This window comes from Phytophthora cinnamomi, assembly GCF_018691715.1.
Source record: "Phytophthora cinnamomi strain GKB4 chromosome Unknown Contig62, whole genome shotgun sequence".
In the NCBI taxonomy this organism is placed as follows: domain Eukaryota; phylum Oomycota; class Peronosporomycetes; order Peronosporales; family Peronosporaceae; genus Phytophthora; species Phytophthora cinnamomi.
This window is the reverse complement of record NW_027150995.1, coordinates 722,437-742,718: the sequence shown is the minus strand read 5'-3', so window position 1 is coordinate 742,718 and position 20,282 is coordinate 722,437. Positions and strand designations below refer to the sequence as shown.

At 55.7% G+C, this 20,282-nt stretch overlaps 10 protein-coding genes across 11 annotated transcripts; 4 read left to right on the top strand and 6 right to left on the bottom strand.

Annotated features, from left to right (window-relative positions):
- Positions 1–71: 71 nt before the first annotated feature.
- On the bottom strand, positions 72–1,013 carry IUM83_06931 (RxLR-like protein; the record flags this gene model as incomplete). Its single annotated transcript, XM_067931177.1, has 1 exon — positions 72–1,013. The coding sequence occupies one exon, from the start codon at positions 1,011–1,013 to the stop codon at positions 72–74; it is 942 nt and encodes a 313-aa protein (XP_067787144.1).
- A 1,148-nt stretch (positions 1,014–2,161) lies between these two features.
- On the bottom strand, positions 2,162–2,644 carry IUM83_06930 (uncharacterized protein; the record flags this gene model as incomplete). Its single annotated transcript, XM_067931176.1, has 1 exon — positions 2,162–2,644. One exon carries the CDS (start codon positions 2,642–2,644, stop codon positions 2,162–2,164), a length of 483 nt encoding a protein of 160 aa, XP_067787154.1.
- A 71-nt stretch (positions 2,645–2,715) lies between these two features.
- On the bottom strand, positions 2,716–3,657 carry IUM83_06929 (RxLR-like protein; the record flags this gene model as incomplete). The annotated part of the gene is made up of 1 exon (XM_067931175.1): positions 2,716–3,657. One exon carries the CDS (start codon positions 3,655–3,657, stop codon positions 2,716–2,718), a length of 942 nt encoding a protein of 313 aa, XP_067787128.1.
- Positions 3,658–4,806: 1,149 nt separating this feature from the next.
- On the bottom strand, positions 4,807–6,453 carry IUM83_06928 (RxLR-like protein; the record flags this gene model as incomplete). Its single annotated transcript, XM_067931174.1, has 1 exon — positions 4,807–6,453. The coding sequence occupies one exon, from the start codon at positions 6,451–6,453 to the stop codon at positions 4,807–4,809; it is 1,647 nt and encodes a 548-aa protein (XP_067787184.1).
- Positions 6,454–7,393: 940 nt separating this feature from the next.
- Positions 7,394–9,040, bottom strand: IUM83_06927 (RxLR-like protein; the record flags this gene model as incomplete). Its single annotated transcript, XM_067931173.1, has 1 exon — positions 7,394–9,040. The coding sequence occupies one exon, from the start codon at positions 9,038–9,040 to the stop codon at positions 7,394–7,396; it is 1,647 nt and encodes a 548-aa protein (XP_067787182.1).
- Positions 9,041–11,086: 2,046 nt separating this feature from the next.
- IUM83_06926 (uncharacterized protein) lies at positions 11,087–11,770 on the top strand (the record flags this gene model as incomplete). The annotated part of the gene is made up of 1 exon (XM_067931172.1): positions 11,087–11,770. The coding sequence occupies one exon, from the start codon at positions 11,087–11,089 to the stop codon at positions 11,768–11,770; it is 684 nt and encodes a 227-aa protein (XP_067787183.1).
- A 1,316-nt stretch (positions 11,771–13,086) lies between these two features.
- On the top strand, positions 13,087–13,323 carry IUM83_06925 (uncharacterized protein; the record flags this gene model as incomplete). Its single annotated transcript, XM_067931171.1, has 1 exon — positions 13,087–13,323. The coding sequence occupies one exon, from the start codon at positions 13,087–13,089 to the stop codon at positions 13,321–13,323; it is 237 nt and encodes a 78-aa protein (XP_067787127.1).
- A 327-nt stretch (positions 13,324–13,650) lies between these two features.
- On the top strand, positions 13,651–14,031 carry IUM83_06924 (uncharacterized protein; the record flags this gene model as incomplete). Its single annotated transcript, XM_067931170.1, has 1 exon — positions 13,651–14,031. The coding sequence occupies one exon, from the start codon at positions 13,651–13,653 to the stop codon at positions 14,029–14,031; it is 381 nt and encodes a 126-aa protein (XP_067787292.1).
- Positions 14,032–15,659: 1,628 nt separating this feature from the next.
- Positions 15,660–16,579, top strand: IUM83_06923 (uncharacterized protein; the record flags this gene model as incomplete). 2 transcript variants are annotated; one of them, XM_067931168.1, is made up of 2 exons in its annotated part: positions 15,660–16,118; positions 16,427–16,579. In XM_067931168.1, 2 exons carry the CDS (start codon positions 15,660–15,662, stop codon positions 16,577–16,579), a joined length of 612 nt encoding a protein of 203 aa, XP_067787102.1. The 2 variants fall into 2 exon arrangements, with proteins under 2 accessions (XP_067787102.1, XP_067787101.1); XM_067931169.1 differs by lacking the exon at positions 16,427–16,579 and having other exon boundaries at positions 15,660–16,208.
- Positions 16,580–16,586: 7 nt separating this feature from the next.
- IUM83_06922 (uncharacterized protein) lies at positions 16,587–16,805 on the bottom strand (the record flags this gene model as incomplete). Its single annotated transcript, XM_067931167.1, has 1 exon — positions 16,587–16,805. One exon carries the CDS (start codon positions 16,803–16,805, stop codon positions 16,587–16,589), a length of 219 nt encoding a protein of 72 aa, XP_067787179.1.
- Between the last annotated feature and the right edge of the window lie 3,477 nt (positions 16,806–20,282).

The window sequence follows — 20,282 nt, the reverse complement described above, 5'->3', positions numbered from 1 at the left end:
CGGCGCACTCAGACTCACCCACGTACTGCTCGATGCCAAGCTGCAACGGCCGTTCGCAATCGCGCCGCCCATCATGAGACCCCCATCGAGTGTGTCACCACAATCGTGTCGGCGATCGTCTTCGACGACGAACTGCTCGTGCTGCTCACGGAGATGGCGAAATTGCACACCTTCTGTTGCAGCGTAGCGTCTGTCCAGGCGTTGTCGACGGTGTTCAACACAGCGTACTTGATGGACGTGCAGCATGGAGCGCTATCTGTCAGGTCTCCGAAGTAGCTGGACGTCGTCTGCAGCGTGGTATCCTCGGTGTCGGACCCCAAGCCGTGGAAGAAGATGCACGGGCGTGGAGTCGACTGGCACGAGCAGGACGACGAGGCCAGGGTCGTCGTAGCTTCCGCCTTCAGCTTGCGACTGCGAGAAGAGGAAACGGACTGCCCCGTCAGCAGAGCCAGCGTCGTCGACGTGACCGTAGTCGCCGTGGCCACCGTCTCGCACGAAAGCGCAGCGCTGTCGCTCAGCGTCGGTGCCGTGATCGTGACCGGGCTGTCGAGGTACTCGACGCTGATGTCCAGGTCGCTGCCGTAGATAGTGAAGCCGGCCGAACCAGCGGAGCAGATCACGAAGGTCGCGTCGCCGAGCGTGGCCTGGAACAGGTCTCCGCTTGAGCACGTGATGGTGTTGTTGCCAGCGGACGCGCCGGATATGGCGGTGGCAGCATTTAGCGCCGATACGATGGAGTTGATCGGAGGCAGCAGACTCGACGACAAGCACTGTGCTGACTGAGAGCTGGTGCCACCTACAGTCGAGTTCACAAAGTACGCAATGCCGTTCACCAGCATGAACGTGTAGTCCGTCGTGCCGTCCATGAAGGCGGCGTAGCCGTTGTAGAGCACGGACGTGTTGTCGGAGGACACGACGGGGTTGGCGAAGACGTAAAACTGGGACTGGCCATAGATCTTCATGGAGTCGCGCTTGAGCGTGAACTGGAGCCGCAGCGAGGGAGCATCGGCCAGGCTGGTTGCCAGTCGACGGTGTGCTTGGTCCGGTTGTTCCCCATGAAGGATGTCGGACTTGGTTGCAGAGGTAGTGGCGATGATTGCAATCGTGAGCAGTGCGAAGAAGGCGAGGGCGAGAAATCGATGTGGGGACTTGATAAGCCAAATTTTGTTCGGCCGACGGGGTGGTTGGTTGGCAGCTTGGTGGGGTGTTTGGTTGCTTGTCACGAGGAAAATTATGAAGTGAGGATTCGAGAGGAGGTTGGAAGGCGGGTAGATATTATAGCCACAGCGGACTTCCTTCTTGAGAATGTCCGGGGCTGCGCTGGGTTATGGTGAATCACCATTGTTGATACATGTTGAGCTGGAGGGTGCTTCCTGCCACATCCATGAAGGAGGCCCAACGACACACCCACTGGATGATAATCTAGCGGGTAGTAAGCCCGCTTCAAGAACCTGAGCTCGTGACTGGAGTGGTACCAGAGATCTTTTCTCTCGCAACGGGCGACTACCCCTGCAACACCGACAAGTGCAACACCGACAAGTTTATGACCCCTGGAGTCCATGCTGGACCGGGGGTCATAATCGTCCAGTGGACCCCATTGTTGTAGCGCTACAATGCAGCTGAGTTTGTGTTTTGCGATCAGAGGCCTGTGGTGCCGATTGGAAGTAAGGATGAGGAGATTACGCCTGCACGTCTTCGTTTTTAGGAACACTGTGTAGCGCGATCGACTTGAACGAGTCCATGGCGCTACACCGTCATCCAAGTTGTACTTCATCCGGGCAACAGGAAGATGGACTGTAGACTCAGGTGGGGCGGCAAACAGTTGTAACGATGCATGCCTATCCTTGAAGTCTGTTTCCGGAATACTAAAAATCGAGTTCACCAAAGGGAAAGTTCCACTCGAAACACTCGTCGCTGACGCGTGCTCCGTTTGTTGGACGTGGGAACGGACCTGGCTCTAGATGAACCTCTCGTGTGCTCTTATTGTACACTGTACAGCGACCCCGCTGCTGCCTGGTCTATCATTTACTGGTATGTTCGAGCCAGCAAACGTGTAGAATTTCCTGGTAGGTTACGACGAAATAGGTGGACGTGAAGAAAGCACTTTATCATTGATCCAGTATGACGGGTATGATACTATGCTCCTTGTGCTTGACGCAGCCTACAACAAACACTCAAACCACTTCACAGGCTTCTTCGAGTTCGTAACGAGCGAGTCGCCATTGCGGAAGGTGGTGTCGATATGGTTGAGGCCCGTCAAGTAGAAGGTGTCGTCGTAGGTAGTGCCGAACTTGGACGTGGACAGACCACCAGCGCAGCTCTGGTACTCCACAACACCATCGTTTTCACTCGACTTGTGCGGGATCACTTCGCCTGCTAAGATATACTCCGCCTGGTATATTGAAAGAAGGCCCGAGTAGTTGTCACTGCAGATCGCAGCATCGACGTTCGATCGGAAAGCTGACTGCGCAGCAGCGTAGGCTGTGTTTAGCGCTGTCGTGCTGTAGGATGCGTCCTCGTATGACAGCGCGACAACAGCATTACTAGCTGGACACTCCCCAATCAAGTTTGCCACCGCTTGAAGAAATGCATTGCTGCCACTGCATGCACCCTCCAGGTAGTCCGCACCCATGCTCCCCGACATCGGCGCACTCAGACTCACCCACGTACTGCTCGATGCCAAGCTGCAACGGCCGTTCGCAATCGCGCCGCCCATCATGAGACCCCCATCGAGTGTGTCACCACAATCGTGTCGGCGATCGTCTTCGACGACGAACTGCTCGTGCTGCTCACGGAGATGGCGAAATTGCACACCTTCTGTTGCAGCGTAGCGTCTGTCCAGGCGTTGTCGACGGTGTTCAACACAGCGTACTTGATGGACGTGCAGCATGGAGCGCTATCTGTCAGGTCTCCGAAGTAGCTGGACGTCGTCTGCAGCGTGGTATCCTCGGTGTCGGACCCCAAGCCGTGGAAGAAGATGCACGGGCGTGGAGTCGACTGGCACGAGCAGGACGACGAGGCCAGGGTCGTCGTAGCTTCCGCCTTCAGCTTGCGACTGCGAGAAGAGGAAACGGACTGCCCCGTCAGCAGAGCCAGCGTCGTCGACGTGACCGTGGTCGCCGTGGCCACCGTCTCGCACGAAAGCGCAGCGCTGTCGCTCAGCGTCGGTGCCGTGATCGTGACCGGGCTGTCGAGGTACTCGACGCTGATGTCCAGGTCGCTGCCGTAGATAGTGAAGCCGGCCGAACCAGCGTAGCAGATCACGAAGGTCGCGTCGCCGAGCGTGGCCTGGAACAGGTCTCCGCTTGAGCACGTGATGGTGTTGTTGCCAGCGGACGCGCCGGATATGGCGGTGGCAGCATTTAGCGCCGATACGATGGAGTTGATCGGAGGCAGCAGACTCGACGACAAGCACTGTGCTGACTGAGAGCTGGTGCCACCTACAGTCGAGTTCACAAAGTACGCAATGCCGTTCACCAGCATGAACGTGTAGTCCGTCGTGCCGTCCATGAAGGCGGCGTAGCCGTTGTAGAGCACGGACGTGTTGTCGGAGGACACGACGGGGTTGGCGAAGACGTAAAACTGGGACTGGCCATAGATCTTCATGGAGTCGCGCTTGAGCGTGAACTGGAGCCGCAGCGAGGGAGCATCGGCCAGGCTGGTTGCCAGTCGACGGTGTGCTTGGTCCGGTTGTTCCCCATGAAGGATGTCGGACTTGGTTGCAGAGGTAGTGGCGATGATTGCAATCGTGAGCAGTGCGAAGAAGGCGAGGGCGAGAAATCGATGTGGGGACTTGATAAGCCAAATTTTGTTCGGCCGACGGGGTGGTTGGTTGGCAGCTTGGTGGGGTGTTTGGTTGCTTGTCACGAGGAAAATTATGAAGTGAGGATTCGAGAGGAGGTTGGAAGGCGGGTAGATATTATAGCCACAGCGGACTTCCTTCTTGAGAATGTCCGGGGCTGCGCTGGGTTATGGTGAATCACCATTGTTGATACATGTTGAGCTGGAGGGTGCTTCCTGCCACATCCATGAAGGAGGCCCAACGACACACCCACTGGATGATAATCTAGCGGGTAGTAAGCCCGCTTCAAGAACCTGAGCTCGTGACTGGAGTGGTACCAGAGATCTTTTCTCTCGCAACGGGCGACTACCCCTGCAACACCGACAAGTGCAACACCGACAAGTTTATGACCCCTGGAGTCCATGCTGGACCGGGGGTCATAATCGTCCAGTGGACCCCATTGTTGTAGCGCTACAATGCAGCTGAGTTTGTGTTTTGCGATCAGAGGCCTGTGGTGCCGATTGGAAGTAAGGATGAGGAGATTACGCCTGCACGTCTTCGTTTTTAGGAACACTGTGTAGCGCGATCGACTTGAACGAGTCCATGGCGCTACACCGTCATCCAAGTTGTACTTCATCCGGGCAACAGGAAGATGGACTGTAGACTCAGGTGGGGGCGGCAAACAGTTGTAACGATGCATGCCTATCCTTGAAGTCTGTTTCCGGAATACTAAAAATCGAGTTCACCAAAGGGAAAGTTCCACTCGAAACACTCGTCGCTGACGCGTGCTCCGTTTGTTGGACGTGGGAACGGACCTGGCTCTAGATGAACCTCTCGTGTGCTCTTATTGTACACTGTACAGCGACCCCGCTGCTGCCTGGTCTATCATTTACTGGTATGTTCGAGCCAGCAAACGTGTAGAATTTCCTGGTAGGTTACGACGAAATAGGTGGACGTGAAGAAAGCACTTTATCATTGATCCAGTATGACGGGTATGATACTATGCTCCTTGTGCTTGACGCAGCCTACAACAAACACTCAAACCACTTCACAGGCTTCTTCGAGTTCGTAACGAGCGAGTCGCCATTGCGGAAGGTGGTGTCGATATGGTTGAGGCCCGTCAAGTAGAAGGTGTCGTCGTAGGTAGTGCCGAACTTGGACGTGGACAGACCACCAGCGCAGCTCTGGTACTCCACAACACCATCGTTTTCACTCGACTTGTGCGGGATCACTTCGCCTGCTAAGATATACTCCGCCTGGTATATTGAAAGAAGGCCCGAGTAGTTGTCACTGCAGATCGCAGCATCGACGTTCGATCGGAAAGCTGACTGCGCAGCAGCGTAGGCTGTGTTTAGCGCTGTCGTGCTGTAGGATGCGTCCTCGTATGACAGCGCGACAACAGCATTACTAGCTGGACACTCCCCAATCAAGTTTGCCACCGCTTGAAGAAATGCATTGCTGCCACTGCATGCACCCTCCAGGTAGTCCGCACCCATGCTCCCCGACATCGGCGCACTCAGACTCACCCACGTACTGCTCGATGCCAAGCTGCAACGGCCGTTCGCAATCGCGCCGCCCATCATGAGACCCCCCATCGAGTGTGTCACCACAATCGTGTCGGCGATCGTCTTCGACGACGAACTGCTCGTGCTGCTCACGGAGATGGCGAAATTGCACACCTTCTGTTGCAGCGTAGCGTCTGTCCAGGCGTTGTCGACGGTGTTCAACACAGCGTACTTGATGGACGTGCAGCATGGAGCGCTATCTGTCAGGTCTCCGAAGTAGCTGGACGTCGTCTGCAGCGTGGTATCCTCGGTGTCGGACCCCAAGCCGTGGAAGAAGATGCACGGGCGTGGAGTCGACTGGCACGAGCAGGACGACGAGGCCAGGGTCGTCGTAGCTTCCGCCTTCAGCTTGCGACTGCGAGAAGAGGAAACGGACTGCCCCGTCAGCAGAGCCAGCGTCGTCGACGTGACCGTGGTCGCCGTGGCCACCGTCTCGCACGAAAGCGCAGCGCTGTCGCTCAGCGTCGGTGCCGTGATCGTGACCGGGCTGTCGAGGTACTCGACGCTGATGTCCAGGTCGCTGCCGTAGATAGTGAAGCCGGCCGAACCAGCGGAGCAGATCACGAAGGTCGCGTCGCCGAGCGTGGCCTGGAACAGGTCTCCGCTTGAGCACGTGATGGTGTTGTTGCCAGCGGACGCGCCGGATATGGCGGTGGCAGCATTTAGCGCCGATACGATGGAGTTGATCGGAGGCAGCAGACTCGACGACAAGCACTGTGCTGACTGAGAGCTGGTGCCACCTACAGTCGAGTTCACAAAGTACGCAATGCCGTTCACCAGCATGAACGTGTAGTCCGTCGTGCCGTCCATGAAGGCGGCGTAGCCGTTGTAGAGCACGGACGTGTTGTCGGAGGACACGACGGGGTTGGCGAAGACGTAAAACTGGGACTGGCCATAGATCTTCATGGAGTCGCGCTTGAGCGTGAACTGGAGCCGCAGCGAGGGAGCATCGGCCAGGCTGGTTGCCAGTCGACGGTGTGCTTGGTCCGGTTGTTCCCCATGAAGGATGTCGGACTTGGTTGCAGAGGTAGTGGCGATGATTGCAATCGTGAGCAGTGCGAAGAAGGCGAGGGCGAGGAATCGATGCGGGGACTTGATAAGCCACATTTTGTTCGGCCGACGGGGTGGTTGGTTGGCAGCTTGGTGGGGTATTTGGTTGCTTGTCACGAGGAAAGTTGTGAAGTGAGGAATCGGAAGCAAGGAGCTGGGGAGGTTGGCGTGAGGATTCTTCGACATGGTAAGCCGGGGAGCAATGATGGGTCATGTTGTCCCTGGCGATGGAAATGAACGAAGCCGCTGAGAGGGGCGCTGTATGCGGCGTCCGTGTTACTCGTTCATGAAGGAGGGCGTTGCATGCATGGCAACGGGTCAAGGCTGCAGAGGATCGCTTGGGTGAAGCCGCTCCGGCTGCAAATGTCAACGGCAGAGCATCCCTATGACATACATCCAGCGGGCTGTCAGTGGGCCTTCAAAGACACGCTTCGCGACTAGAGTAGTACTTGCCTTGTTTGACGATCTTTTCGGACATCACGCACCTCATTTGGTGAACAGAGTCTGTTATCCCGATGCGAGCTGCGTCGCGATACCATTGGGGGCTTGTTGTGATCCACAACGTGTGAAACCTGGATGAAAGGAGACTATCCTTGCTGGCTAATTCCAACACCTACATACACATCGGTTTTAGCGGTGTTGATGGCGGGAGCCAACGGCAGCATTTCACGTGAAAAAAATCTTCAAGGAAGATTTCCCGCTCGATCACCTCGGGACTTTCCAAGCAAGCGCTGGGTGTCCGTAGTTGCACGAGGTTGCGCCAACTACATGTACACCGCTCAAATCATAACGTGCGCGGGCGTGCGTGGACCCTGAACACAAGCAAGTCGCGACTACCAAATCATAGCTACCATCACACAGTGGGATCAATCTCAACTTGAAGTGAGTCATCTTACATTTCGGTGTACGTTTTCGAGGGTAACTTTGAACGCAACAACTTCGAAAATGACCATTGCGCTTTAATCGCGGTAGCTGGGGCGAGGTGACGCTACAACGCTTACAAAAGACACTCGAACCACTTGACAGGCTTCTGCGAGTTCACGACCAGAGCGTCGCCGTGACGGAAGGCCGTATCGGCGTGGTTGAGTCCCGTCAGGTAGAACGTATCATCGTAGGTATTGCCGAACTTGGAGGTGGAGAGTCCTCCAGCGCAGCTCTGGTACTCGACGACGCCATCGTTTTGTTTCGACTTGTGCGGAATAATGGAGCCCGCCAGCTTGTACACAACTTGATCCGTCGAGAGCAATCCCGAGTAATTGTCGCTACACATCGCCGCATCAACATTCGCCCGGAACGCCGACTGTGCGGCCGCGTACGCCGAGTTGAGAGCCGAAGTGCTGTGCGACTCGTCCTCGTATGACATCCCCACGACTGCGTTGTTCGCTGGGCATTGACCGATCAGGTTTGCCACAGCCTGAAGGAACACGTTGCTGCCGCTGCAGGCGTTCTGGAGGTAGTCAGATCCCATGCTTCCCGTCATCGGCGCGCTCAAGCTTACCCAAGTTGTACTCGAAGCAAACTTGCATCGACCGTTGGCCAGCGCACCAGCCATCATAAGTCCGCCCATCGAATGCGTCACAATGATGGTGTCCGCAATCGTCTTGGACGACGAACTGCTCGTACTGCTCACGGAAAGCGCAAAGTTGCATACCTTCTGCTGCAGAGTGGCGTCCGTCCAGGCATTCTTCTCCGTATTAAGGACAGCATACTTGATCGAACTACAGCACGGCGCACTCTTTGACAGGTCGCCAAAGTAGCTGGACGTCGTTTGCAGCGTAGTCTGCTCCGTATCAGAGCCGAGACCGTGGAAGAAGATGCACGGGCGTGGAGTCGACTGGCACGAGCAGGACGACGAGGCCAGGGTCGTCGTAGCTTCCGCCTTCAGCTTGCGACTGCGAGAAGAGGAAACGGACTGCCCCGTCAGCAGAGCCAGCGTCGTCGACGTGACCGTGGTCGCCGTGGCCACCGTCTCGCACGAAAGCGCAGCGCTGTCGCTCAGCGTCGGTGCCGTGATCGTGACCGGGCTGTCGAGGTACTCGACGCTGATGTCCAGGTCGCTGCCGTAGATAGTGAAGCCGGCCGAACCAGCGGAGCAGATCACGAAGGTCGCGTCGCCGAGCGTGGCCTGGAACAGGTCTCCGCTTGAGCACGTGATGGTGTTGTTGCCAGCGGACGCGCCGGATATGGCGGTGGCAGCATTTAGCGCCGATACGATGGAGTTGATCGGAGGCAGCAGACTCGACGACAAGCACTGTGCTGACTGAGAGCTGGTGCCACCTACAGTCGAGTTCACAAAGTACGCAATGCCGTTCACCAGCATGAACGTGTAGTCCGTCGTGCCGTCCATGAAGGCGGCGTAGCCGTTGTAGAGCACGGACGTGTTGTCGGAGGACACGACGGGGTTGGCGAAGACGTAAAACTGGGACTGGCCATAGATCTTCATGGAGTCGCGCTTGAGCGTGAACTGGAGCCGCAGCGAGGGAGCATCGGCCAGGCTGGTTGCCAGGCGGCGATGAGCTTGGTCCGGTTGTTTCCCATGAAGGATGTCGGACTTGGTTGCAGAGGTAGTGGCGATGGTTGCAATCATGAGCAGTGCGAAGAAGGCGAGAGTGAGGAACCGATGCGGGGACTTGATGGTCCGCATTGCGATCGGTGGGTAGTTGAGTTAGGCTGGTTGATGTCTAACGAGGAAATTGGAAAAGTGAGGGCATGCAACCGCTGAACGGTTGGCGTCTTGGTTAGCGCATCATTCGAGCTTCATGACAGGCATTAATCTCGAAGATTTGACGGACTTGCACTTGGTTGTGTGCCGTGAGAGGGGCATTGGGGCCTGCGCGTGTTGGTCTCGGGTCAGTAGCCCATGGAATCAATGCAACCAGGTGAAGTGGATGCACGTCCGATTGGCAAGAATGTCATGACAGGGCCCTCAATGACATGGCTGTCAGTTGTTTTGCATCTTCAAAAACAAGCAGACAAGAGTGGCACACGGCTTTTTCTGACAGCGAGACCTTCAAATGAATGGCTGCACCACGCTTTTACGATTGCTTGCGAGGGATTTTAATTTCCTTTCCCTCTTATAAAATGGTGCATGTACGTGGTACATGTAGATCAACTTCAGTTGAATTGGGAAGCAGCCGAGAACGTCAACCACGGCACCAGATGTGCGGATGAGAGGAGTACATTCCAACTGTGGAGGGTGGCTGCTGGTGATAGAACGGTGCCGCACCGGCAACGTCGGTGCCTGCTTCAGTGCAACGCTTCATGATCATCCGCATAGCCACCGCCACTCTTGAAACTTGGCGTGCAAGTACATGTAGAAGGAGATCAGGTAGTGCGAACGAATGATGAGAATTGAGTTCTTGAAGCGTTGTTCCCAGCAGCCATGAGAGCAAGCACTGTCAAGCACTCATTTCTAAGAAGGAGAAAGGTAAACTCCTACGTGCGCTCCCCGCGGTGTAAGCCCGGATAGTTTACTTGGCCCTGCTAAACGTTGAAGTTAAACGTCCTCCTCGCTCCGCTTGCGTATCATTGAAGTTTCAGGGTAGCTTTGCCGCAAAGTTCGCGATCCGTGCCGTTCAGCACGTCGGGTAGTCCCCAAATTCTGCTGCGCTTGCTTAGTCCGTATCAGTGCAACTTGGGCGCGCTGGTTAACTACCGTGAAATGGACCGCCGCTCTGGCTCGTTTTACACCGAAATCAAGCCGCCCAAGCACTTCAACCACGTCAAACATCCACTCTGGCGGTGATTGAAGTTTCTGGCACAATAATGGTCTAAAGGTGACCATTGGACGCACGAAGACCAAGGCTGCCGGTGCTTGGTCGGTGGACGTCCATTGTTAGCTGTACGCGCAGCCCGAAAACAGTTTGCAAGTTTGACAGCTAGCAGAACTCAAAGGTGGGGTACTTGCACAAAACCTGCATGGTGGCGGATTGATGCACGTCAAGCACGGGGCGGAAAATCCGTCCAACGGCGATGTGCCCGGGAAATCTTTCGGATATCACGTGCGTCGTGAAAATGTTGCCGTTTGATTCGAACTTCGGGCGTGGGTTGTGGGCATCACTGTCACGGTTGGCGTCAACGTTGCTGCCAGAAACCTGCTGGCACTCGCGGACAGCGTTAGCAGCTCAGGAAGCTCCACCACCGAAGGGGTTTGCGCAGTTCAAGCTCGAACAGCTTCAACGTGTCGGTGTTGCAGGGGACACTCGCTCATCTCCAGAAGCTGTCAGAAAAATCGTCACAGTGTCCTCCGAACGTCCCACGGCCATCACGCGAGCAGGTATCGCGATGACTGACAGCCCGCTGGATGGATGTCAATGACACCATGTCATTTGGATCCTCTGCCGGTGTCATCTCCTCCTTCCCGGGGCCACCTCTGTCACCTGAGCATGACTGGTTGCCGCCCAGCCACGGCAGCTGCGTGCGTTCTCGATGGGAGACATCAAGTGCAACGGCATCGTGGCTTGCTTGCTTGCTTGCAGATCATCTCCATCAGAATGCTGACCTAATGTGGCGCCGCGCCGACCGCTCTCTTGAGCGCTCACTTCGGCTTTGTCGCGTGCTAAAGAACGCGAGTCGGTGGCTCTTCCTTCAAAGCGTAGCGTTGTTCATGTGGACCTCCACATCTTCTCCCCGCCTGGCAGCTCTGGGCTTGCTCGTGGTACTTGTATTAGCCGTCACCACGAGCTCAGCCATGGAGCATGTGGGCCAACGCCGCCTTGAATCGACGCTGGAAGACGCGCGGTCGCTGCGGATCCACTTCAAAGTCAAGCGCGCCTCCATGGCGATGTACGGTCACTCCGAGTTCGACGCCTTCGCCAATCCAGTCGTGTCGTCCGACAAGACCACCGTGCGCTACGACGGGTACGCGACATTCATGGAGAACGGGACTAACCACACGATCTCGATGGTCGACGGCATCGCCTACTTCATCACGACAACTGCCGACGGGTCGGTGACAGCCGAGTGCACGACTTCGAGCTCGTTGGCGCTCCTCGACTACATTATCCCGGCGCTAAACGAAGCCACCGCCATCTCGAGTGCGACGGTGGACGATAAGAAGGTCACGTGCCAGAGTGGAGACCTGTTCAAGGTCACCCTCGGCGACGCCATTTTCGTGCTCTGCGCGTCGGGTTTCTCGGGCTTCGTTGTCTACGGAAGCGATCTGAACATCATCGTGAAGTACCTGGACAGCCCCGTCCCCATCGCAGCACCCACACTTAGCCCAGACGAAGCACGTGACTGCGTGGCGATCGTCACGCCTTCCCCAGTGACAACGACAACGCTAGCGTTGTTGACGGGGGAGCCCATAGCATATGAGTCGACTACCCAGAGCCTTGCTCGTTATTTGAGCCATTACTTTAGCTACGCTCGTTAGCTTCTAGCTGACACCTGAACGCAGCAACAACTAGCACTATAAGCGCGTCAAAGGAAGCTTTGCGTAGATTGTTTTAATGGTCTTCAATGCTCAAAGCAGACACTCGAACCACTTGACGGGTTTCTGCGAGTTCACGATGAGGGAGTCACCGAGACGGAAAGTAGTGTCCGCATGGTTGAGTCCCGTCAAGTTGAAGGTGTCGTCGTAGGTGTTGCCGAACTCGGAGGTCGATAACCCATCAGCGTACCTCTGGCGCTCCACAATACTGTCGTTCTCACTCGACGTATGAGGGATAAGGGATCCGCCAGTTTGTACACAAGTTGATCCGATAAGAGCAGTCCCGGATAATTGTCCCTGTACTCGGCGGTATGCCTCTTGAGCTGCCTCGGACGCTTGGTCAAGTGCGGTGGTGCTGTAAGATTCACCTTCGTACGCCAGTGATTTCGACGCGGTGCTTGCGGGGCATTAGTGTCGCGACAGCCTCCAGAAAAACGCTGCTGCCGCTGCATGCACCTTGCAGGTAGTCGAAGCTCATATTACCGCCCATCGGCGGACTCATGCTCACCTACGTGGCACGTAAAGTTTCGCTTCCTGCACGATGCATTGGCTAGAGCGCCGGCAATCATCATAGAGTGCGTGACAACGATCGTGCCCGCCACAACTCTCGACGAGAAGAGCAAGCGGAGAAAGCGACACTTTCTGCTGCTGTGTGGCGTCTGTCCACGCGTAGCTGAACGACGAGCAGCATTGCTCACGCTTTTCAATGTCACCTCAGCAGTCAAAAGTCGTTTGCAGTGTCGAGTACCACGAAAGAAGATGAACGGGCGTGGTGTGGAGCTGCATGAGCATGGGGTTCAGGGGTCGGTAAAAAATAGTTGTGTAAAAATAAATTCGAATATTTTACCTCCGTTATTAATTCGAGATGTCCAATTCATTTTACAACATTTTTTCAATTCGGTTTTTAATTGTAAAACAATTAATTGGACATCTCAAATTAATAACAGAGTTAAAACATCCGAATTTATTTTGAGATGGCGTGGAACGACAATTCAAAATCGACTGGTAACTTGACCGAGTTGCCTTTGAGTGTCGTTCCATCACAACCAACAGTTGCACTGCGCCATCTCACAATACCAAGCGTATCCTAGCCATGCAACGTCACTCAGCAATTTACGACGCACTCAAGCTCCTACAAGCAGCAGGCCAGCCCATCCCGCCCGCACTCATGGTCCTCACAAACCTTGTCGTCTGCTCGCTCCTGTTTTGGTCCACTTGGCGGGTACGTGTGCAACTCGCGCAGCCGCCCGTATTACAGTATGCACGGATTCACGAACCTGATGAACCACCTCCGACGCTTCCGCCCGACCTACGAGATCGAGGCCGAGGAGGAGCTCCGCTCCAGCAATGTTCTGCTGCTCCACGTGGTGAACCCACGAACCACCGAAATGGATCCGTGGTTGGAGTGGAAGGTAGAGGAACGCCTTCCGTTCACGTTCACCGAGCGTCGCTGCAGCGGGGCTGCCGTAGCTTTGCGTCAGAGGAAGACGGGTTAGACTCACCGAGTCCTAGCTAGGGATAGCGGTCGTTCTAATACCGGAACGACGTACGAACCCGTACACCTTACGGACTCCAAGAGTCAACACAAGACCCTTAACCCTTTAACTACTGGTCCAGTTAGAGGTCCACTGAGACCTCTACAAAGCGGCAATCCAACGCCCTTATTGGTCAATAATCACTACGGTTGCGGGACAGGCAACTGCAGGTCGCGGTAGAGGTCCATACAGACCTCTACCGTGTGCTAGCCAGGCCATTCGTTTGAGCCTCGTTGAGTGCGCGGCCAGCAGTATAAGCGCCATTCAGGTTTTTGACGATCTCCGAGCATGGAAAACAGGTTTAGCGGGGGATGGGAAGAACTCGAAAGCCAGCAGCAGTTCCGCATCGACGACATCGCCGTCGACTCGCTTGTCGATGAATGGGATAGATTGGTGCACGACGAGCCTCAGCTTGATGAACTTCAGCTAGACGAAGAAACTCAGCTAGATGACGAGTTTCACCTTGACGGTTTTGCTCCGCAGAGCGACGAACAACCGCTAGACGACTACGACGTGCAGCTTGATAGCGATGGCGTCTGTATGACAAGCACACCAGGCCCACAATACGTCGACAGTAATGCAAAAGCCGCCACTCCAACGAACCAGCACGTGCTCAGCAGCTTCACCGACCTACTCACGGCCCCCAGTAACATGGGGTCGCTGCGTTGATCAATGCATACGCACTGCTGAAGCGATCGACCGCTCAAGTGCCGACACTACGCGAGTTCAAGCGCAAAATTGTGGACACTCTGAGTCGAAACGAAAAAGCGCTTCGGCGCCAGCAGTCACGCCGACAGAAGAAGCGACAGCGTGAGACGATCGATGACGTTGTTGGTGCGGACACCTCGATGCATATCATTACACCCAACTCAACCAGGCACAGCAATGGCAAACTAAAATGCTATTTGTGTAGCCAAAGAGGGATCTCGAAGATATCCAAGTACGGCTGCACGAAGTGCGAGAGGGGCTTTCACGTCGAATGCTTCAGCGCCTTCCACTATCAAGACGTATTCAAAGCGCGGTCGCCTGCACTTCGCGAGGCACTGGAGGCTGTATGCAGAGCAACGACCGATGACCCTGTAGCATTTACACGCAAACGTTTGAACAGGTCAATCACTAGCGTAGATGAGTTAGCGCTGCCATCAGCATGACAATGTACTTACATCCATTTTGTCCGGCCAAAGCTGCTGCAGCTTGCTGCTAATGCAAGCAGGAATATCGCCGTTCATGTTGCCATTCTTCCGGTAAAGATACATGCGCTGGAGAGCAAGCCTGACAGCACGATTCCGCCGTCGTCTTCGCCACAGTTTCAGCAGCAGTCGCTGCCCTGCATCCTTCAGTTCGCCGCCGTAGTGCTGCCAGTCGCACCCAAGCGCACCACACCGTCCACATGCGTCTGTGCTGTCTTGCATTCAGCTACGTTCCTACTGAGAAGTGGGGGAGGGGAGAAACAAGTTTGAAGGGAATGTTGTTTGGGAGGCCGCCAGCCACTCACTATTGGTTCAAAAATTCAAAATGGGCCAATATGGTTCGCGCAGGTAGAGGTCCATGTGGACCCCAAAGATTTGGTCCGGTAGTTAAAGGGTTAAGTGTAAATCCCAAACTGAATGTATTTATCTTTGTCTTGGTGTAAATGTATGATGTTCACTATCTAGCATAGTGAGCCCTAGTCTATTGCATATCCATTGGCTATAAAGCCACCTACTGCTGTTCCTACTGATTTAGGTTAAGATGTGGACCCCACAACTCCTGTGTGTCCCACATTCTGTAGCCATCGGGTAATCGTGTAACCCCGTTACACCCTCCCCCACCAAACCGTGGACAGTACGTGTCCACGCTTAACGGTATCAACCGTGTGATCTTGTTCCATCGAGAACGTTTCTCGAGCTGGTCAATCCACATCGCGTGGACGACCCAGAGAACCTTCTCGGCGCCGAGCGCCGACGCATGACTCGCAGCCACAACGCGTTTTGCCGCGCGCGCCATCGCCGCAACGCGGGTCGGGACCCCCACAACAATTCGCTCTCCGAGCCGCGTCGTTACGCCTCTAGCGCAGTCTCCAAACCGTCGTGGCAAGAGCCGCGTGCTCCTTTGAGGACTCCGAACCCATTCCCGGATCGTCCGCTCGGCCTGGCCGAACTGCGGGAACTCACTGAGCCTCGGTACTCGCCACTCCGTGGACTCGGAGGCCCCACACAGGGTGCTGTCGTTACCAACGACTTGGACGAAGCTCAGGCCGAGCTCTCGTGGGGCGGGTGAACCTGCCACCGCGCTCTTAGCGCCCCGAGCCTCGGCCATTGCTCACGACCGGGCGCGCGGACTATAACTTCCAGCCCCGCGACCCGGTCGAGGCCGTGCGTCAAGCTGCGACGAAGAACCTGGCGTTGTACGTCATTGGGCCTCCAGCCCGTACGCCGGACGAGATCGCATTGCGGACTTCGCTGCGTGAGCGGCTGCTCACTCCCCAGGCCACTACGGTGGCAGAGTATCGCGAGCGTCTGCGACGCCAGGGCCTGCGCCAGTCCGTGCCGCAGATGCGGACGTACCCCGTAGTGCTCAACCCGAGCGAGGACCCCACGGTGTACGAAGCTCAGTTCGAGCTCTGGGCTGAGGGCAGCCGTCATCTGCCGTCGATGGAAGCTCTCCGAGCAAGCTTCAGTGAAGTGGATGTTCGCGTTGAACGCCGACTCCGCTTCGAGTACACGGAGCTCCGTGCCAAGCGCCACCTGTCTGCTGGCTTCCAGTCTCATTCGCGGGTAGGTGCTACGCACCACGCTCCTTTGAGCACTCCAGCTTTTCCTCATCGCGAGGGAGGAGTAGCTGTGGCCCAGGGGCATTGTAGCTGACCCAGCAGTTTCCCAAACCATTGCCGGGAAGCGCGGTACGGCCGGCGTGCCGGCCTTGAGCCCTCGGGGCGCTGGTGATCAAGCTGATCAAAAGCGTCCACGACGTCTGGGCAGTCTTGGCGGAGGGGTACCTCAAACTCCCATGCGTTTTCCGAATCCGGGTACCCTCGCCACTTTACCAGATACTGGTTTTGACCCCGGCATCGCCGCTTCGCCAGGAGGCGCCCTACATGATGGTGGAGGTTCCCCTGCTCATGGAGCAGCGCCGGAGGCGGGCGCGCTATCGCTGGACCCGCGACTTGCGAACGAGGGAGAGGCTCGTAAGATCCACCTTCGCTACGAGGAGCTCCGTGAGCACGTCGGCGACGTGATCAGCGTCTAAGTCGATGCTTCGACGACGTCGCGGGGCTGGGTCAGCGGGTGGATTGGATCCAGGTTCTCGACGAGGTATGGAACCGCTTCCGTGGTCTTGAGCAGGTTGCTCGTGATGAGGGGGACTGGATTCAGTTCCTTCGCTCCCGAGAGCATCAGCAAGCTGAGCGGGTTGCAGCGCTGGAGCGCCAGGTGGCCGAGCTCCGCGGTCAGGTTGACCTTCATGCCCGAATGCAGGGAGCGCTTCTGGCGACTCCTGTGCCGGTGACACTCTCGTCGGCCTTGACGCCTGCGACTGCATCCTCGACCTCGTCGACCGCAACGCCCACGGCGCCTCCATCCGCGCCTGTGCCGGATCACGGTACGGCTTGAGCAAGCCCACATAGAAGACGGGATGCGTCCGCATCTTCTTCGGAAGATTGAACGTGTACGCTAGGCTTCTCTTGGCCACGACCTTGAAAGGTCCGATGAAGCCCGGGCGCAACTTCGTCTTGTAGACGGCTGACACTGCATGTGTAGGTAGTTTCTTTGCATTTAGCAACACCAGGTCCCCGACCTCATAACAGTCAACATTGCCTCTGCGTTTGGCATCCGCATTTTCCTTTTGCTTGTCGTGGCTTTCTGCCATTGCGTCACCCACGTGTCGTAAGGCACTTGCCGCGTTGACAGAAAATCGTGAACCTGTTTACGAACAGTAGCCGGGCTGGCTTCAGCAAGCCGATCGACTAGGTCGGCCATCTCTCCCCCACCAAGCCCGGAGTGTAGTGGGTCCAACTTAACTCACTACTTTCGCTTACACGTTGCGCTACGTGTATGAGGAAGGATATGTACTTAGTAATAATTTGAGTTAATTATACTTGAGTACACAAGTATAATATAAATCAATTAAAGACTCCATGTAGCTAGTTTAAGGTAAAGTGAAAACTGTATTGTTTGTGAATTGATCTTCCTCCTAAATCTGCTAAAACTGTTTATCATCTATGAAAGGGATTGACAACGGCTGGCTGTCAGAGCCCCGCTAATATGCACGTCTCTAATTGGTAGAAAGATGCTGCATTCTACCAATAGGATTTTTGGGTAGGTGTGGACCACTCATTGTGGTGGCCCACTTCAATGTATCCATTGGTGTGACTTACACCAAGGTGAGGAAGTATCTAAAACTTTTACCGGATATCCTATCTGTTAAAATCACAAGTGGCTTGTAGCCACTTGTGCGTGTAACCCCGTTACAACTGGCGGGTTCGGAATTTTCCTGCTAACCTCGGCACATGTGAGCCGAGCGGTCACCTTCCGCGAGGTCGTCTTGACCACATCGGCGGGACCGCTGAAGCTGCGGAACTTATCCTTCTATGTGGGAGAAGACAGTCCAAGCATGGATGTCATCGTTGGTCGCCCCATAATGAAACTCCTCGGCTACTCAACCGACATGTTATTAGTGGAAGCTCGGAGCGTAAGCTCAGACTGGGAGCTCGGCGGTGGTCACTCGAGCACTAACAAGCACGGCGTGGGGTCGCCACCAACGCAGAAGATGCGCCGGCTGCAAGTAGATCCGCCGCGGGCGACGGAAGATGAAGAAAAAGCGGTGGAGCGGCACAAGACGCGGACGACGACACCTACCATGAACCCCACAAATGTGACCGAAATCATCCAATATCTCGAGAAGGAAGTCGCAGTGGCAACGCAAGTGGGGATGACACTGGATGGGACTACAAAACTGACTTCAATACTACGCGTACGTGTCGATAATTTCCGCGTGGAATTTGGCAACGACCCACCAGTGCGGGTTGCACCGATACAGGTCCGCCTGAATGAGGGGGTGAAGCCAGTCCGGGCACAGCCGCGCCGCTACTCCGTGACTTTCTCGACAGGCTCACGCGTGCCTTGCTCGAGAACGGACGCATCTATAGGAATCACCGCAGCCGCTGGGCCTTGGCACCAAGAATCGTTCGTAAGAAGGAGCAGGACATTGACCCGAATGCCGATCCTGGAATGACAATTGACACACGGAGTGTGAACGAGAGGACGAAGCCAATGCCTTGGTTCATGTCAGTACTTGATGTGGTCATCGGCAAGCTGGAGGGGACAAAGTATTTTTTGTGCTGGATTGGTTCGGGGGCTACTGGCAATTGCCCCTGCACCCGGACTCCCAAGCATTTTATTCCTTTGTGACCCATCGTGGAGTCTACACTCCGACGCGAGTGCCGGTGGGCGTTACAGATGCAGTAACGTACTGTCAAGGCGTTGTTGAAGAGATCTTTGGGGACTTGCTAGGAGAGTGCATGCTGGCCTGGTTAGATGATATCCTCGGGTATGCAGAGTCCGAGGAAGCCCTGCTCGAAGTGCTGGACAAGGTTCCTGCCCGTTGTGAAAAGTGTGGTTTCAAACTCAATGCCAGGAAGTGCGCATTCTTCTCCACCGAGGTCAAGTGGTGCGGCAGAATAATCTCCGCTGAGGGCATTAAATACTGCCCGTAGCGGGTCCGGGGGCGGCCGAGATACAGCAACCTCGTACAGCAGGAGACCTGCAGCAATTTGTCTGTGCTGCAAACTGGATGAAACAAAGCATTCTTGAGTACTCTCGCATTTTGGCACCCCTCTATGAAGTACAGGAGCGCGCAGCACAGATTGCAGGCTCACGTAAGAAGAATCAGTTATCGAAGACGCGTCTCGAAGACGTGAATTGAGGGAATAAGGAGATTGTCAGCTTTGAAGACGTTCGTGGTGCACTGCTGAAGATGGTGCCGCTCGCCCATCCGAGCCCCACAATGGACGTGTGTTTTACACGGACGCGAGCCAGGATTTTGGGGGAGCCGCCGTGACGCAGCTTCCACCCGACAAGACCCAGCTGCCACTCGAAGAACTGAACCATCGCCCTTTGGTCTTCTTGAGTGGTCGTTTCGCGGGCGCTGCGAATCGCTGGTCAACGATCGAAAAACAAGCTTATGCTATTGTCAAAGCGACACGCCGTCTGGAGTATCTATTGTTCCGACCGCGTGGCTTCCGATTGTATACCGACCATCGAAATCTCGTCTACATTTCAACCCGTATGCCATTGACGGCACCATGGTGCGATATCAAGCTGACAAATTGCAGCGGCGGGCTTTTCCGCCAATGTCCCCCCGGTACATAATTGAGCATGTCCCTGGAGAGGTGAAGTCTGGGGCGATCTGCTTAGTCGCTGATGCGCGGGACAAAAGAGCGCGGTCGAGAATGGCGCGACGAGGGTGGCGCGTTTAGCTGTGGACGAGCGTGTATTACCGTCGAGGACCCTGAGTTTGTATGGCCGTCAGAACCCGAGATCAGCGCAGTGCAGGATACGGCACGTGCAGCCGGTCACGATCTCAAGGGTTCACAGCGTGACACCGAGCGCCGTCTTCTGGTAATGCCGACTGGCCAGATCTAGATCCCTACCGCAGCGGAAGATTTACAGCAGTGCTTGTGATCATTGCACACGCTGGCGCTAGTGGCCATCGAGGAGCATTGACTACCCACAGAGTTCTCGAGGTGGTGTTCTACTGGAAAACGCTTGCAGTGGACGTCGCCGCGTTTGCTGGTGGATGTTTGCACTGTATGGTGACGGCGAATGGCTGAATCTCTTGCCCGTACGGCGAAACGCAGCGGGCTACGAAACCCAATGAAGTCCTTCACTTCGACTACTTGGGCATGGTCGAAGGTGAAGGCGGCGTAAAATACTTACTGAAAG